The sequence below is a fragment of the Oncorhynchus masou genome, chromosome 5 (assembly GCF_036934945.1).
Source record: "Oncorhynchus masou masou isolate Uvic2021 chromosome 5, UVic_Omas_1.1, whole genome shotgun sequence".
NCBI lineage: Eukaryota > Metazoa > Chordata > Actinopteri > Salmoniformes > Salmonidae > Oncorhynchus > Oncorhynchus masou.
In genome coordinates, this window is record NC_088216.1 from 42,030,656 (window position 1) to 42,047,037 (window position 16,382).

The window sequence follows — 16,382 nt, forward strand, 5'->3', positions numbered from 1 at the left end:
AAATCCATCCACATTTTTATTTTGCCCCCTCAAAGGGGAGTTGGGAGGATGCAAGGAGTTTTGGTGTATGATTTGGTTTAGACATGTGTATGATAAAAGGGACTTTGAAGTTCATATGAAAAAATATGTAAATTACATGTTGGTTACCTCTGTTGAGGTGATTGACGCAACAGATGCAAATGCTGATAGATTGCCAATAGCTTTTTTAATATAGTTTTTTTTAAACATGACATTACCATAATAGGATAGCAGTGTGAGTGAAGCTAGCACAGAGCTCGACCAATTATTTAATTAATTATCTTCCAACTTTGATCCTTTATATGAGACCGTTTTGCTGCCCTCATCCTACTTCCCTCATTCTACTCTTTTGTTTTAACAGCATTCTTGTTGGTACTTATATATTTATTGCATTACATTGGTTTGGTTGCAAGCCCTCAGAGTCACGTTGTATAAAGGTAATTGCAATGTTGTGGTTAAGTAGCCATAGCAACATTTATTTTTATTTTTTTATCTTGCTTGTTATAACATTTTACATTAAGACACTGAAAAACAATCCTCATTACTTTCCATTGAACAAGTTGTAGGGGTTGGACCAAAAGACCGTCCTATTAAGTTTATACTGTATGCAGTAAAATGTGTGTGTCTTTGTGTGGTATGTAAAGGGAAGGACAGGGGGGGGGGACTCCTTTCCAGCAAAATCAAGGAAGGAAGTCATCTAAGACTTAACTGGCAGAAATAATGAAATTGAAAAAAGAAAAGGAAACTTGAAAAATGCAGGAATATTTCAAATTTCCTGTTGGAAAGTAATAAAGGTAAAAGTAAAACCTTTGCGTATCTTTTCACACTACACACCTTAATCAAATGTATTAAAATCATTTTTAATAATCTGATATTTGATATTTTTTGATTTTATATATTCAAATGATATATTCATTTTGCCAGACATACTTAAAATATATTGGTAAATGCCAAACAGCAATTGCACCTAAAATATTGATGGGCTGCATATGACCTATGCATAAAGTTAAGTGATTAACTCTTCGTTATAGTACAGTTCAGATGGGACAGTCACAGTAGGCTTTACCTGTTCTTGTTCTTACAACTTCATCACATGGTAACATGTATATAGGAGGTCGTATAGCATTTATAAGGCCATATCCACATGATACCATAAGTACAGTATATACTGCGTTCTATATAAGGTGAACACATTTTGAAGTTTATCTGTATTTAAAGTAAGCCTACATCTGTATGACATCGATATCCATTGTTGTACTTTGCATACAGCAAAAAACAGCTATTAGGAAAATACCCATTCAGCCCCAAACATACTTTGGTTCATGAGTATTTATAAAAAAGAAAGTACAAAAAAAAAAAAATACGTGAATGAAAAGCGAACATCTTGATTTAGTAGAGAACCAGATGGCTGCTTTGACATTAAAAAGGCGCTTTGGCATTTTGGAGAAGGCAGTTTCGGAATGATTTCCGAGGAACTTCCGCAAAATGCAGTACAAAGCCCACAGATATTTAAGCAATATCCATTGCAATTTACTGTTTTATTTACAAACTGAAACATATGTCTCTGGACCTTTGGCTTCTTTTCCCTTTTCCCCACTCTCTTTCTTCTTCCTCTCTTTTACTGCAAACCATCTCTCTCTCTCTTCCCCCTTTCTTTATAAGTAACATCAGGTGATTAACCCCTTCACTTGGCAGCAGTACAGTAGGATGGCCGACCTTCAGGTTCAATCAATGTTTGCCTCTCCGACTCTTTTGTTTTCTGTGCTGCTTCGCCCATGGACCACAGAACCTTGCATCTGAAACATTTTAGGAGACACGTTTTTTTGCCGTTCTGAGCACAAAGGGATATGCCATGGCAGGGGCAGGCGTTTGAAGTGGCTTCATAGGGAGAACCAGTACCAGAACACGTAGCCCGAACATAACTTTCGTAAGGTAATCTAATCTAATGGAAAAGGGGGATTGATTTGACTTTAAAAGTATTACGCTTTGAAGCTAGCTACAGAGTCATGTTGATATTTCTAATGCAATTGCTCTGTTCTACGAATGGTGATACACAGGGCCTGGTCAGAGACATCTTCTGGGTTTACTCTAATGCGTTCGATGTGTTCGGATTGAAATGAATTCTCCTCATGCCCAGTTGGTGCAGTGTGATCCACCCACTCACTCATCAATGCATTCCGACTCCTTGAGGGGTAGCAATAGATCACTATCCAATCACCCCCTCCACTGTAATGTCTGTGATCTAAGGTTACCTCAGTTGGATGGACCATCCAGAGACATTCCCATCTATCAGATGACGGGACATTTCTTACAAGGGCCCAGCACTTGTTTTGTCACACCGTCAAGATAGAAACCTGAGTAAACCTTGTTCTAAATCTAGATTTTCTGCATATTAATACCAATGGGCAACGCTAGCTGGCTTAATGTGCTGTGCGTCAACTAGTGATAGGGCACTTGTTCAGTCTACGGTCATTTTGTGACAAGTGTGAAAGGAGTTAGCAATGCTAATCTAGCTAAGGCTAGCGTTCACTACATAGTTCTGCTTGGCTGTGATTTGGAGTGAGCTATGCTAGCCTAGCCTAACGTGCTCTATATAGTTATGCTTGGCTGTGAACTCCGCTGGGACTGTTTGTAATGTGCCATGGATGGACCTGGGACTTAAACACTGTAATCAGAGCCAGCGCAGGATATTGGCTAAATTAAACATGAAAGCAGGGACATTTAAGGGAAGCTTAAGTGCTAAATATTTTTATAAATTATAGCCTAATATAGAGAGATAAGTCTCCGGCAAACTGTAATAACACAGGTTATCACAAAGAAGTGGAGAAAAAACCCCGCTTTTAAAGCAGGATTTTTTTTTGTTGGTGCTGCCTTGCTCTGTCCACACACACACACATGCGGCACAGCGACAAACTGTGTGTGTGTGTGTGTGTGTTTTCAAAGGACCAGATTTGCCATAAGAATACATTGATTTCATTTCATTAGCCATCAAAAAGAAAAGTGGAGGAAAAATCTATTTTGCTGGCTGTTGAAGTGAATAAAAGTGCCCCAGACCTGCCTCTCTCCCAGCTTCAAAGCCCTCAACCCCTCATCACTACTTATAGTCTATATCTATATACATCACCGTTCCTCCTCTGTTCACCACCCCCGTCCTTCACCGCCATGCACCCTCACTCTCCACCCACCCCCTCTAAGTCGATACCCCACAGGATGTCCTGCTCTACAGGGGGAAATGGGTCCCAGATGTCTGCTTGTGTCCCATGGGCTCCAGAGGAGGGATGGAGCAGTAGCGGTAGGAGGGATGGGTAGGGGGAATGGGGCGAGCGAACTTTTAAGGTGAGAAGTTTGGTGAAGAGTATATTCTCGGACTCATTTTCAACGGGAACTACATTACTCAATGCTTACATATTATGATAGAAGGTCCACATGCCATCGATCAGTTGTCTCTCCTCAGAATTTTCTAAGAACTTTACAGGAAGGCAGTAATTGAATTGACAGTATTATGGGTTTAAGAAAAGTTTTTTTCTTCGTTGCTCAAAAACTTCAAAAGTCCGTCCTCATTCAACATACGCATTCCTCAGTACAGTATTTCAGTACTATGGATCAGTTCGGACGGAACCATATGTGCCAAACTTAAAGTGGACATTATGATTGCCTGTGCTCCTCTTTGATGTCGAAGCCATCTCTATATACAGTGGGGGCCGAAATTGCTTGAAAATAAATACTTCTTATACTGAGGTATATTGTATGCAAAAAATAAATATTATTTCATGTTAACACAATTGCTCAGATAAATAGATTTTTTTTTTTAAAGGTGGCGGTCAAAATTATTGACACCCTTAAAGATTATGAGTAAACTAGCCAACAAACTCTACAAACTTGTTGGAGGAATTTGCTTTTTGTTTTGGTTGTGTTTCAGATTATTTTGTGTCCAATAGAAATTCATTATAAATAATGTATTTTGGAGTCAATTTTATTGTAAATAGGAATATAATGTTTCTATACACTTCTACATTAATATGGATGTTACCATGATTACAGAAATTCCTGAATGAATTGTGAATAATGATGAGTGAGAAATTACAGAGGGTCAAAGATCATACCCCCAAGACATGCTAACCTCTCCTGTTATTTATAGATAATGGTGAGAGGTTAGCATGTCTATATTTATAAGAATATTTAGGGGTGTCAATAAAAAAATGTATTACTTGTTAAACAAAATCTCTTTCTCTGAGTAATTGTATTAGTATAAAATAATATAATTTCCCAATTTTCTTGAGCATACATTATAGCTCAGTATTTTAATTATTTGTTTTATGCAGTCATTATTGCTCATCTTTATCAATGGTGTCAATAATTTCAGACCCCACTGTATATCCCTTTGATATGGTGCAGTCTATTTGCACCTACAGGAGAGGTTCGTTATTACCCCCCGAAAATAAAAGTCAAAAGAGAAACGGGCCGGAGTGTTTAGTGAAACATTATGTAGAGACTCTGACAAGGAAATGAAATGTGCAACATCAATCAGCCAATGAGGACGGAGATCAAACGGCCCTCCACACTCCTGCATCTGGTTCTGTTTGGACTGGCCTTTCTTTTTTCTCTTCCCCTCCTTTCTTTCTTCTCTCTTTTCCCTTCCTTTATTCCTCTCCCATTCTCTGTCCCTCTCTTTCTTTTCCCCTCTGTTCTGCGCGAGGGGTGCGCGTTCCCATGCTGTTCCTGTTAGGCTGTCGTTCGCTCATTCTTTCCATGATGGTGGCATGGAGGCATGCTCTGCTAAGGTAAGCAACCCCAAGGTTAGCCCTGGACGGCCCAACACAACAATGGGCTACGTGTCCCTCTTCACAAATCCACTGTCTCCACCCGGAGGTTGGAGCCAATTTACATCTAATTCCGGGGAATTGACATGGGAATTTTGGTTAAACATGTTAAAGGGCCCGTTGTGTAAATAAGACCTGTTACAATTCCAATGTGATATTCACTTTGGCAACAGTGCAGTATTAGCATGTATAAACCTTTCTAATCTCTTGTAATAAGACTATGTCAGATTACATGTCAACATTTCAACAGACTGAAATTGGCTGGTATATAGTCAGGATCAATATGAGATTATTATAAGACATTATATACATGATCTTAACAAGTCTTACATTGCATTTTAACTGCAGCATAATGCAGTATACCTACATGCTAAAGCACAGTGTTACCTCCACTTCGATACCTTAGCTGCTGGAATTCCTATTCTGAGTTGATGGAAGTTGAGTGGAGTTGATCCCAGCTCTCTTCAATATGCCCAAATTAAACGTGCCCTTTGCAATCACAGGGTTCACTAACCCCTCTCCAAAACCCCCCTCACAAATTCTCTATCTTTCTTTAAGTCCTGCTATAAAGCTGTCATAAGACAAATATAACATATGTCATAACCTAAAATGACAATTCATATAAATTACTAGAAGTAACTATTCATGTCTACTGATACATTTGAAATCCACAAACTATGTTCATTGTCAAGATTTGAAATGGAAGGTTCTTTCTCATTCACTTTTTGCTGTCAACAGCTGTAACTATAGACAATGTTACGTAATTCTTTATTTCTCATCCACGGTAAGAATTACTTTTGGTATTATGATATAAGACAGCTGTTCTAAGCCAATGTTACACATTTATAAGTTTGACTCTTGCAGAAATCAAGAGTAATGTTAAAGTATTTTAAATGGGAAATCTTAAGGATTGCACCTTTACGGATGTGTAACAACACTGTCATGCATGAAACGGTAAACCTATGCAACAGTTGGTTTTAATGCATATTATTGTCATATTATGTAATTTAAAAAAAAATATATATTTCACCTTTCTTTATTAACTAGGCAAGTCCGTTAAGAACACATTCTTATTTTCGAATGACGGCCTACTGGGGAACAGTGGGTTAACTGCTTTGTTCAGCGGCAGAACGACAGATTTTTACCTTGTCAGCTTTGGGATTCAATCCAGCAACCTTTCGGTTACTGGCCCAATGCCTTAACCACTAGGCTACCTGACACCCCCCACCCCTTCAAAGAAAAAGCAGTATACAGAAAATAGTCATCCTATTTGTTTTAGTTTCAGTAGATATATATCCTTGACATATTGACAATTCTATGTGTGTGTGCGTGCGTTTCTACGTGCATTTGTATGAGTGTGTGTGTTGTTCCTTGTGGTGTGGCCCTGCAAGCCCAGATGTGTGTTCCCCTGGGTTACTGGTGTGGAGAGAGAACATGTGTCTACTCCGCCAGAGGGCATGGATGGCATAATTAGCAGCCCTCTCACCTTAGTGGTCACAGGGTCAGAGCTTATACAGGGTCAGAGCTGGGCCATCCCCATGGCTACATCTCTCCCATATAGTGTTTGCAGTGGATAATACATGGCGATCGAATGATTTAAATGGAGACACCCATTCTAGTTATTCTATTTCTATGGGATAATGATGGGAACATTAATACGGTAGATTTACCTGTCTGTTTTGAAAAGTTATTTAGAAATTCATATATTGACTGATCTTAATGTACTTTTGATTTACTAGGTTGTGTGGCATATTTTCTATTTTTATACCGAGAAAATGTAAATTCTCTGTGGCAGTATGGTATTAAGGTTTAAAGGTCATGAACAGGCAAAATCATGTTTAATGAAATTGGATAATACTTGAAGGAAACCAGAATAAAGTATGAAGACCAAAGTATGAAAAATTACTTGCTTCTACATTGATAAAGTTTGATCATAAAGTTACTGGTCTCCTCCCCCATGTCAAACACTTGGATTCACAATTAAGGTGACAAGGTGACATCACCTTAACTCTCATTTTAATACGCCAATGTTAACATTAAATTATCTTACCTAATTCAAATAAGTACCGCCTTGAAACCAACATCGGCGAAGGCGTGTTTGCAGAGGGGCGCGGTTTAAATAGCTAAATAGCTACTCTACTCATGCCAAAATGTGACTGTAAGGGAGTCAACAAATATAATACAAATTGACCCTATTCATCGATGGCAAAGATACTTAAATGTTTGAGCTTTCTTCTGTGTCTGGTGTTAGATAGTTACAGGCTAGCTAGGTCTTTAGACAGCATGGAACAAAGGGGGGAAGGGACTTTCAAAACTCAAACGCTGTTGTCAAGTCAACACATCCGTCAGTGTTGCTATGAACCGCATCACAAGAGACATGCTAAATGGGAGATGAAGAAAACCTACGTATAATTGATGCAATTTCAATGTTTTTTGAGTTGCTTTGTGTACCACCACATTTGCTTGAGATGATTTTACTGCAAGACTGCTCACTGCATCCAAGTTGCTTGACATTTCAAAGAGCTGTCAGTCGAGGCAAGCTCCCACCCACTCAGTATTTTCACAATGACTGTTCAGGACTTTTCAAATAATAATCACAGTGGTGTCTTTTTAAGCTTGTGTGAGCTGTCTTGGTGAAATGTCTATTTAGGTATTTTTGTAAACAGAAACGCAAGATCACTGTTTGTGAAAATCCGTCTAAAGATATTAATCCACATGTTATTTTCCCCGACTGGCACTGAGGAGTGACCCTTGGCTCGAGGGATGTGTTTTTATAGTATCGTGTGATAGATATTAACTATGGCACACACATATTAGGGAGATCACTTTGACACACTTAATAAATAATAAACACTTAATCCTATATCTTTATATAGAAAACTGTGGTCCTTGAGATATCATGCATCAAATGTTTTCAGTGTAAACTTAGTTTTAGGTATTACATCGACTTAATCTTCACATACCAAAGCATTCACATGTCAGCATATTCATGCAGTACTAACACAATGGCTTTTATCGTCCCCCTTAATCAACAAAGAAAATGTTTCATGTCTTAGAAGTTGAAGTGCATCACAGACCTATGAGTCTCAAAGCATGTAATTAATTGATGAGAAGAGAGACAAGAGACAAACAGACAAGCGGGTGCAGGAGAAAGCCAGGCGTCCTCCAGCCGCAGAAATCTGGAACCTATAAAGACGTGGACAACTTCAGCAGCTTTTAACAAGGCCTCTCGCAATTGGCTGAGAAGGCTACTTACCCCCTTTTAAGCCATCCACCAACCTCAAGCTCACTTCCTGCTTCCAAACCACACCCAAAGAAGCCGGTGCTGTCCAATCGCAGCTGCCCGCAGGCCCAGAGTATGCGGGCGAGTATAAAGGGACAGGAGTTAGCCCAGCAAAGCAGATGGTTTGTTGTTGTTCTGCATGCAGGTTGAGGAGATGGGAAACTGTAGGTGAGGAATTCAGCAGAGACACAGGGAGAGACAGAAGTTTTGACTGGGAGTAAAGCCAAAACCTATGGATCTTCAACAGATTGCAGATTAGAAACGTGAAGTGTATCGGCCTCATTCTTCTTGGTTTCACTGGAGGAAGAAGACTTCTAGGCCTTTGACTCTCTATCAGAACTTCCTGGGATAACGGTTGTCCCACACGGCTATCTGAAGAAGAGAAAAGACAGAGAAAGAGAGAAATAAAGTACAAAAACCACCCTGCCTCGGAAGGGGAAGAAGGACGGTGGTCCTAAGAGGGAGGAGGTGATGCGAGAGGAGGTGTCCTGCGCCAACTCCCCCGAGGGGGGGCTGGGGGCCAGCGAGGAGGAGCTGGAGAGGGGCTCCAAGAAGAGCGGGCAAACAGGGGGCCGAAAGCGGGTGCCGTACCACAAGAAAGACAATCTGGGTCGGGCCGAGGAGAGGGCCATTGTCAGCGGGAGCCCCAACAGCCTGGTTCCGTCGGGGCCCAAGCGGCAGAAGAAGCAACAGAACTCCCCTATGGCGGTGGTGTGTGTGGCCCCTTCCTCGCTGGGCTCCAGCGGCCTCGGCTTAGGTTCGGGCGGCGAGCCCTTTGAGGACCTGCACACGCAGCGAGTGATCGCCAACGTGCGCGAGCGCCAGCGTACGCAGTCGCTGAACGACGCCTTCGCCTCGCTGCGTAAGATCATTCCCACGCTGCCATCGGACAAGCTGAGCAAGATTCAGATCCTGAAGCTAGCGTCGCGCTACATCGACTTCCTCTACCAGGTACTGCAGAGTGATGAGATGGATGCCAAGCTGGCCAGCTGCAACTACTTGGCCCACGAACGGCTCAGCTATGCCTTTTCCGTCTGGAGGATGGAGGGCGCCTGGGCCATGTCAGCCAGCCACTAGTGTCCCCTATCTGTCCTGCTCTACCCGTCCTGTTCTGTCCTAACCCCACTATCTCTGTCCTCCACCTAAGCCACTATCTCTGCCCCCTCTTGTAACCCCTAACCCACTATCGATGTAACCCCTAAAGCCACCATCTCTGTCCTCCTTTAAGCCATTATCTCTGCCCCTCCTTCTAACCACAACCCAGAGTCACTGTTCACTTCCTAACCTTTTTACCCATTCTGTCCCAATGTGTCACTCACCTATCCACTGCCCCATCACTCCCACCATACCCGTTCACCATTCGACCTTGCCCCTCCCCTTCCGCCTCAAATGCCCCCTGACAATGTAGCCCCTAACTCCACAAGCGTCTACGGTGCACCCTTGCAGGTATGTATAAAAACACACACACACACACACACACACACACACACACACACACACACACACACACACACACACACACACACACACACACACACACACACACACACACACACACACACACAGTGTCACATATGGCCAAACAGCCAGGTCTGTGGTTTCCCAAAAGTATCTTAAGTATATTGTTAAAACCTTGGCAGGAGCATCGTTGAATCTGTGCTCTGTTATTATTATTTATTTTTTCTTCAGATTTACCATGAGGTTATACCTTGACTTTGACAGTTTTTTTTAATGAACATGAATGACAACAATGATGAGAGCATGTGTTATCATTTAATACACCGGTTAGAAAAGTGGACACATCTGACATATTTGTGCATCGAAGTAATGTAAATATGCCTTTTCTAATTCCATCTAACCAACCAAGTGGCCCTTGGGGTGATTCACAATGCAGGATCGTTAGCAAGCTGACCTTAGTAAACATTGCCAAACAAATGAGGATTTCCGACTCCAGCATGTTTAGAAGAGCGAGTTTTCTGTAATGTTCAGGTATTGATTTGCATCTTCCTCTAAGGAAGGCTGTTTTTATTTGTTTTGATTCAAGTTTAGTTACATTAAATGGTAAGTGGGAATGAATAGGAAATAGTGCATGTTGTTTTTAATTTAATATGGCAAAATGTGCGCAATAGGTAAAAAGGTACAGCCTAATCCTAATCGATCAGTGGGTAAATGTATTTGATAAATGTCACATGTCCACTGCAGTTGTGCGTGAGTGCATGCACATCTCTGTATGTTGGTAACTATTGTATAACTTTTAAAAAATGTATATATTTTTTTAACATCATACAAATTAACAACATAGTTCAAACAAAATGACAAATGAGGAAATAAGAGTATTTGTATACTAGTCTAAATGACAAATTATAACACCTAGTAATGTGGGATCATAAATACAATATACAATATTACATCTGCGTTCTAATTTTTATTTCAACATATGGTGTGCAGTTTGACAATTTTGACAAGATGACAAACATTTAAAAAAACAATTTTATCAAATGATCAAATATCAAATGATTTATATACAGTAATTATAGTATAATGATTGTCTCCTTTTATCATAGAATGTATTATCAATCAAATTGGCTAAACATTAAAACAATAATATTTCAGTTACACAAATATTGTTGCTACGAAATGTCGTATTTCATGAAAAAAGCATTTTAATGAAAATTGTTACTGTGCTATGTAACAGATTAGCATAACACTGAATAATTTTACACTTTTGACATAAATATTTAGCTATCTGTCTCGGTGTACTCTTAAAGATAATGGCTGACTATAATTTTCTGTTTTACATAATAAATACCAGTAGCCCACTAGCTGAAAATCAAATTATTGTTATAGTGACAATATAACACCTTAATTGCGCAAATATATATATATATATATATATATATATATATATAATATCATATCACATTTTCAACAACGAAAAATTGTTAAGTACATCAATGATCGTTGAATGTGTTCATTTTTTTTTTTTACCATGGACTCAGTCTTAACAAAATTGTTGTACTTTTTAAGTATTTTTATCCAGAGCCTTATCTAACGTACCTCAGGCAGACTAGAGGAAACAGAAACCGGGATCCTGCACAGGTATATCAGGCGAAATAAAGAGAGGGAAAGGGAAGGAAAGAGAAAAAGCAGATCTCCGTCCCTCTCTCTCTCTCCTTTTCTCCCCTGCAGCCTTGCCCTTTCTCCTCCAGGATCTTGTATCCAGTGTCGTGCAATCAGGCCCTGCCGGGTCCCAGACAAGCAGGAACCTTTAGATTGGAAACAGTTGTGAGGCATTAGGAAGGTGTATGTGCCAAGGGAGAGTTTGATGGTGTGTGTGCGCGTGAGCCAATGTATATATGGTGTGTGTGTGTGTATGTGTGTGTGTGTGTGTGTGTGTGTGTGCGCGTGTGCTTGTTTACGTGGAGTTTTGTGTATCACTGTGTGTAGCCTATACACTGGTATGTGTGTACTTGTGTGTTTACATGTGCATGTCTGTGTGTGTGTGTGTGTGTGTGTGTGTGTGTGTGTGTATACATACATGTGCGTGAGTGCATGCCATTTCTTCGATATTATCTGACTTTGTTATCTGCCTTTCCTCTCAGTCCCTTGAAAAATCACAAAGTAAACTTTGCGGAATTGGCGGACACTCACTCTTCTGAACGGAGATAAGAAGCTACAAGATAAGCGTTAATTAAAAGATAAAAGATGAGTGTGGGCTAACTGAAAAGCCTATCAGATAACCAGGAAGACAGGATGAAAAGGGAGAGGTAGGAAAGAATGACGAGCCAAAGAAAGGATGATGCGGTGCAGAGAGCAGGGGTAATCCATCAGAAGCCAAACTGTTGGTAATCCGTCAAAAACCAAACTCATGCAAACCTAGACTAGGCTGTCAAGGGAGAGCAGCTCAGGAAAGGCAAAGCTTTAGAGCAAGAACCCTAAATATAACCCCTAACCCTAATCCTAACCCTAACCCAGCGTTTCCCAAACTTGGTCCTGGGGACCCCAAGGGGTGCATGCTTTGGTTGTTGCCCTCACACTACACAGCTGATTCAAGTAATCCAAGCTTGATGATGAGTTCATTATTTGAATCAGTTGTGTATTAGTGCCCTAACTCCTAACCCTAACCTTAATTATAACCCTAACCTTAATTATAACCCTAACCTTAATTGTAACCCTAACCCCTAACCCTAAAATAGTCGTTTTCCTTGTGGGGACCAGCGAAATGTCCCCACTTTTCAGAATTGTCCTTGTTTTACTATCCTTGTGAGGACTTCTGGTCCATGTGCAGTCTCCAGGTGTTCCCCTTACATTACTATAAAATCCTCAACGGCCTCAAACGCCAGACTTTGAGAGTTCAACCACTGTGGTTGGAACCCCGAACCCGACACGTGGATGAGAATGTCCTTGAAGAGAAGCATAGTCATTACCTACTGTTCTGCATTCTAACATTATCCACTCACCTGTGGACAGATAAATGAACTGAAATGGACAACTGAAATGGAAAGTGTCAGTATAAGGAAGACCTAAAATGGTTGTAATTGATTCTGCTTTTAACATATCGGGGACAAAGAAGAATAAAGTGGGAAAAAAAACAGAAATTCCTTCCTAAACGAAACGTGCGTGTGCGTATTTGTGTACGTTCACAGTATGCTCCTAGTGTGTGCACGAAGCATGTTTTTTTGTGTGCAACAAGTGTTCGGATAAGCTGTGTGTTTATGTGAGTGGTGCATCTTGGGTGAATTTGTGTGGCTGTTTTATGAGGAAGTGCGTGTTGTTGGTTGCATGTGTGTGTAGCTTTTGGTGTGTATTTAAGCGGAAATGCCGTTACTGGCTGTATGCATGTGTGTAGATGTGTGTAAACATGTGGATCTGTGTTTTACTGTGTGTGTGTGTGTGTGTGTGTGTGTGTGTGTGTGTGTGTGTGTGTGTGTGTGTGTGTGTGTGTGTGTGTGTGTGTGTGTGTGTGTGTGTGTGTGTGTAGCTGTGATTTAGAATAGACTGCTGTGTTTAACCTGGCAACAACAAGCAGTGCTCCACTCTGTTTATCCTCCAATTAAAGGGCTGTCACTGTTCTTCCCTCTGCCAGAACCTCTGGCTCTGCATGTGTTTGAGTTGGTTGCAGTTCCTTTGGACTGATCTTGGACCAGTCCAAAGTAACATGTGCATGTGTTTTGGGGTTTCCATTTTCACGTTGGATCTGATCTCAAGCCAGCTGTTATAGGTCCTCTGCGGCACATCTGCCTTTTTTAAGAGCTTCAGAGCCTTGCAAACAGGCCGGTGGTTCCAAGAGTTGTGGGCTTCTGATACTCATCTTTATTTTTAGGGGTTTGAACTTTGAGCTGATGCTAGAGCAGGTGCTGTGTGGATGGATGGATGTGTGTGCATGGGCTGGGCTGTTCCAACAGCTGTAGTGCGTATGTAGTGTACGTAGTGCGCCCCTGAGTTATACACTTTGGGTTTGACACGTATGCAGGAGCAGAGCACAAACCAAGTGGGAGTGTGTAGACACATTAGGCCATGTTAAGATATTGGTCATGTATATATATAGCTCTCAATCTATTATCAATACAGTGTTACAGTCCATGTCAGGCAATAGGCAACAAAACAATATACATCATCCATGTGTTAAAGGTATAGCTCAGCGAAATTGCATATTTAGATAGGAAACACATATCTAAATGATGCAATATCACCAAACTATCCCTTTTAAGTTGTTGTACACACAGGTTTAACATGAGTAGGCCTCTGCCTTAGAGGCGTTGCAGATGAGGTCAATGCGGCGTAGGAAGACTAAAATGCTCCTATGCAAAGTGTGTGTGCATGTTTGTGCCTAAAACTGCATCAGTTGCTACTTTGTAAGTCAGCCGCACTTAACTTTTCATTTTGGGAGAAAGGGAGATAAACAAATGCCAAGGAGGCTCGACAGGATAGCTATTGTTACTCTGCCCAAATGCAGGCAGAAGAATGGGATCTACTGTACTTTTGTTCAAAGTGACGCTAAGATCACACAACTTGTTATTTGCTGCTGTAGCGTACCCCCATTTGGTATACCGAGAAAACAAGTCATTCCTGGCAATTAGTGCATTAGGACGTAAGCACAGAGGACACCCACAAACACACATGCTTACTGGACAGCTTTCTTTCTCTCTCTTGTCTTTGTCCCTCTTCCCTTTCTCTCTTCCTCTCTCTTATCTTTCTCTCTCAGCATGAAAAGAAACACTGTAATTACAGACAATTGGGAACACTCCAGATGGAATATTTGCTTGTTAAACAAGAGAAATAGCAGAAGTTTAGCGATGTTGGCTTTTTTTACACTATGTGAGAAGAATTCGCTTTGTTTGCCGGTTTATGTGTTTGTTTGGGACAACGACTTGCACGCACGACACATTAACGACTTCTCTGCGGATTTTCGCTCTCAGATATTATTTTCCTATACCGACAAAATGTACACATCCATGTCAGTTTCTTTTAAAAATAAGCTTTTTGCATCAGGTTGTGTGGTTGAATTAGGCTGAGATATGAGGTATAAAACGCTAAAACCAAGATAAAAACTGTTGTTTGACGCAGTCTATTTTTCTTTCTCTTTTTTTTAGGAAGGACTCCAAATGGATGGACTCATCTCCCTCTCTTTGAAAGGTCTGTTCCTGTCGAACCAGTAGTTCCCCCCGCTATACCCTTATCTCCCCTTCTTTGGAAGCCCTGCCCCACAGACATGGGCATTGGACCGGACACATGCTTCGGTTTAAGGACAGATATCCAGTCGACTCTCCTTTTGCAGCCTGACAGACAGTATGATAATGCCAACATACAGTATGTGACAAACTTCGTAACTGAAGTGAGGAGGATACTTAAGGGTCACATGATGAACTTTCTGTACGTTAAAAACGTCCAACGCATCGGCCTGTCCCTGTCCCTTTATGCCACTTCAAAAGACCCTTTAAAAGAGGAAGATTCTTTGACCACTGAGATGACTTATGATCGTGATAATTGCAGTGATGATCGTCATAAGGATGCCAGAGTAATCGATAGCTGGTGGTCCCAGCCCAACGAATGTTTACAGCAAAGATGCTTATAAGCTTTAGGCTTTTCAACCTCAAACGTATAGGTAGGAAAAGCCAAAGAAGCCTGACGCACATTTTCAGCAGTTGTATAAACTAATCGGCTTGATTTCTGTTGCCTTGTACATGTTTTTCTCTGTGTTGCATTATTTCCCTTCACAGCGAATGGATTTAGCATGTGCATATGCATATTACATTATAATGACTTTATATTAGAGTAATTAAGCAATAATCTATGCAGGCAACCTGTAATACATGAGTTATGCACACAGTTTTGTAGCATGCACAGATTATGGATAGATTAGACATAGACATAGTGGATAGATTCCACTAATGTCTTTCTGATATATTGTTACTTGTCTGTAGGATTTAAGTATGAAAAACGTAATATGCAAAACAACAGTGAAATAGTACATTACATAAAGAGTAACAGATAACATTTTGTTGTACTTTGTGCAAGTGACGGTCTAGTAGTTTTAAATGCAAGACGAGAGGAAAATATAATTTGAATATTGTAAGTTAAGTAATTCCTCAGGATTTCTCATTAAGATTGTGCATTGTACTTACTGCAATACCCTATCAGTAAATGTATTAAGAATGGAAAACAGTGCCATGTACTTTTTAAAAACATTTGATAAATTCAGATTTTGTGCTACTGGGTATTGTTAGGTCACGGCAATGTTATCTGATATACTGTCGCCAGAAAATGTAGTTTGTCAATATTTTTTCATCCTAATGCTCAGCTGTGGTTCTCTTAGATTTTTTTTTTGTCTCCAGCTTTTCATTACATGAGCTCCTGTGGAAAATAATAATAAATACTGTTTTAATAAAATACCACTGAAATAGTCTGGAAAAAGGCCATTTTCAAAGACACGTTGCATCTTTCTGTCTCATAGAAACTTGTCTAACACTGTGCACATATTGAGAGTGTAGTATGCATAACAAAGAGTACATGGATAGACAAGACAATGTCTTATATGTTATATCTTATAAAACACGATACAAAAGTAGTGGATATCAATACCCTTTGTATTTGGACACAGCAAGGCAGGATCCAAGATTTTTGTCAAAATGTGTTACATTACCAAGTCATGTGTTTTTACAATACCGAAATAGCTGAGTGCTTGGTGTAAGTAAAATATTGCCCAATATTTCAAACATTATTGAAAGGATACAAAATATACACTTCAGAAAAAAACTAAG

The 16,382-nt window shown here is 40.3% G+C and overlaps 1 protein-coding gene across 1 annotated transcript; it reads left to right on the top strand.

Annotated features, from left to right (window-relative positions):
• Positions 1-8,247: 8,247 nt before the first annotated feature.
• Positions 8,248-16,026, top strand: LOC135539606 (twist-related protein 2-like). The gene is made up of 2 exons (XM_064965583.1): positions 8,248-9,567; positions 14,715-16,026. The coding sequence occupies exon 1, from the start codon at positions 8,593-8,595 to the stop codon at positions 9,196-9,198; it is 606 nt and encodes a 201-aa protein (XP_064821655.1). The 5' UTR covers positions 8,248-8,592; the 3' UTR covers positions 9,199-9,567; positions 14,715-16,026.
• Positions 16,027-16,382: the final 356 nt, after the last annotated feature.

Coding starts and splice junctions, on each gene's coding strand:
- LOC135539606 (XM_064965583.1), top strand. CDS start 8,593: ATGCGAGAGGAGGTGTCCTGCGCCAACTCCCCCGAGGGGGGGCTGGGG.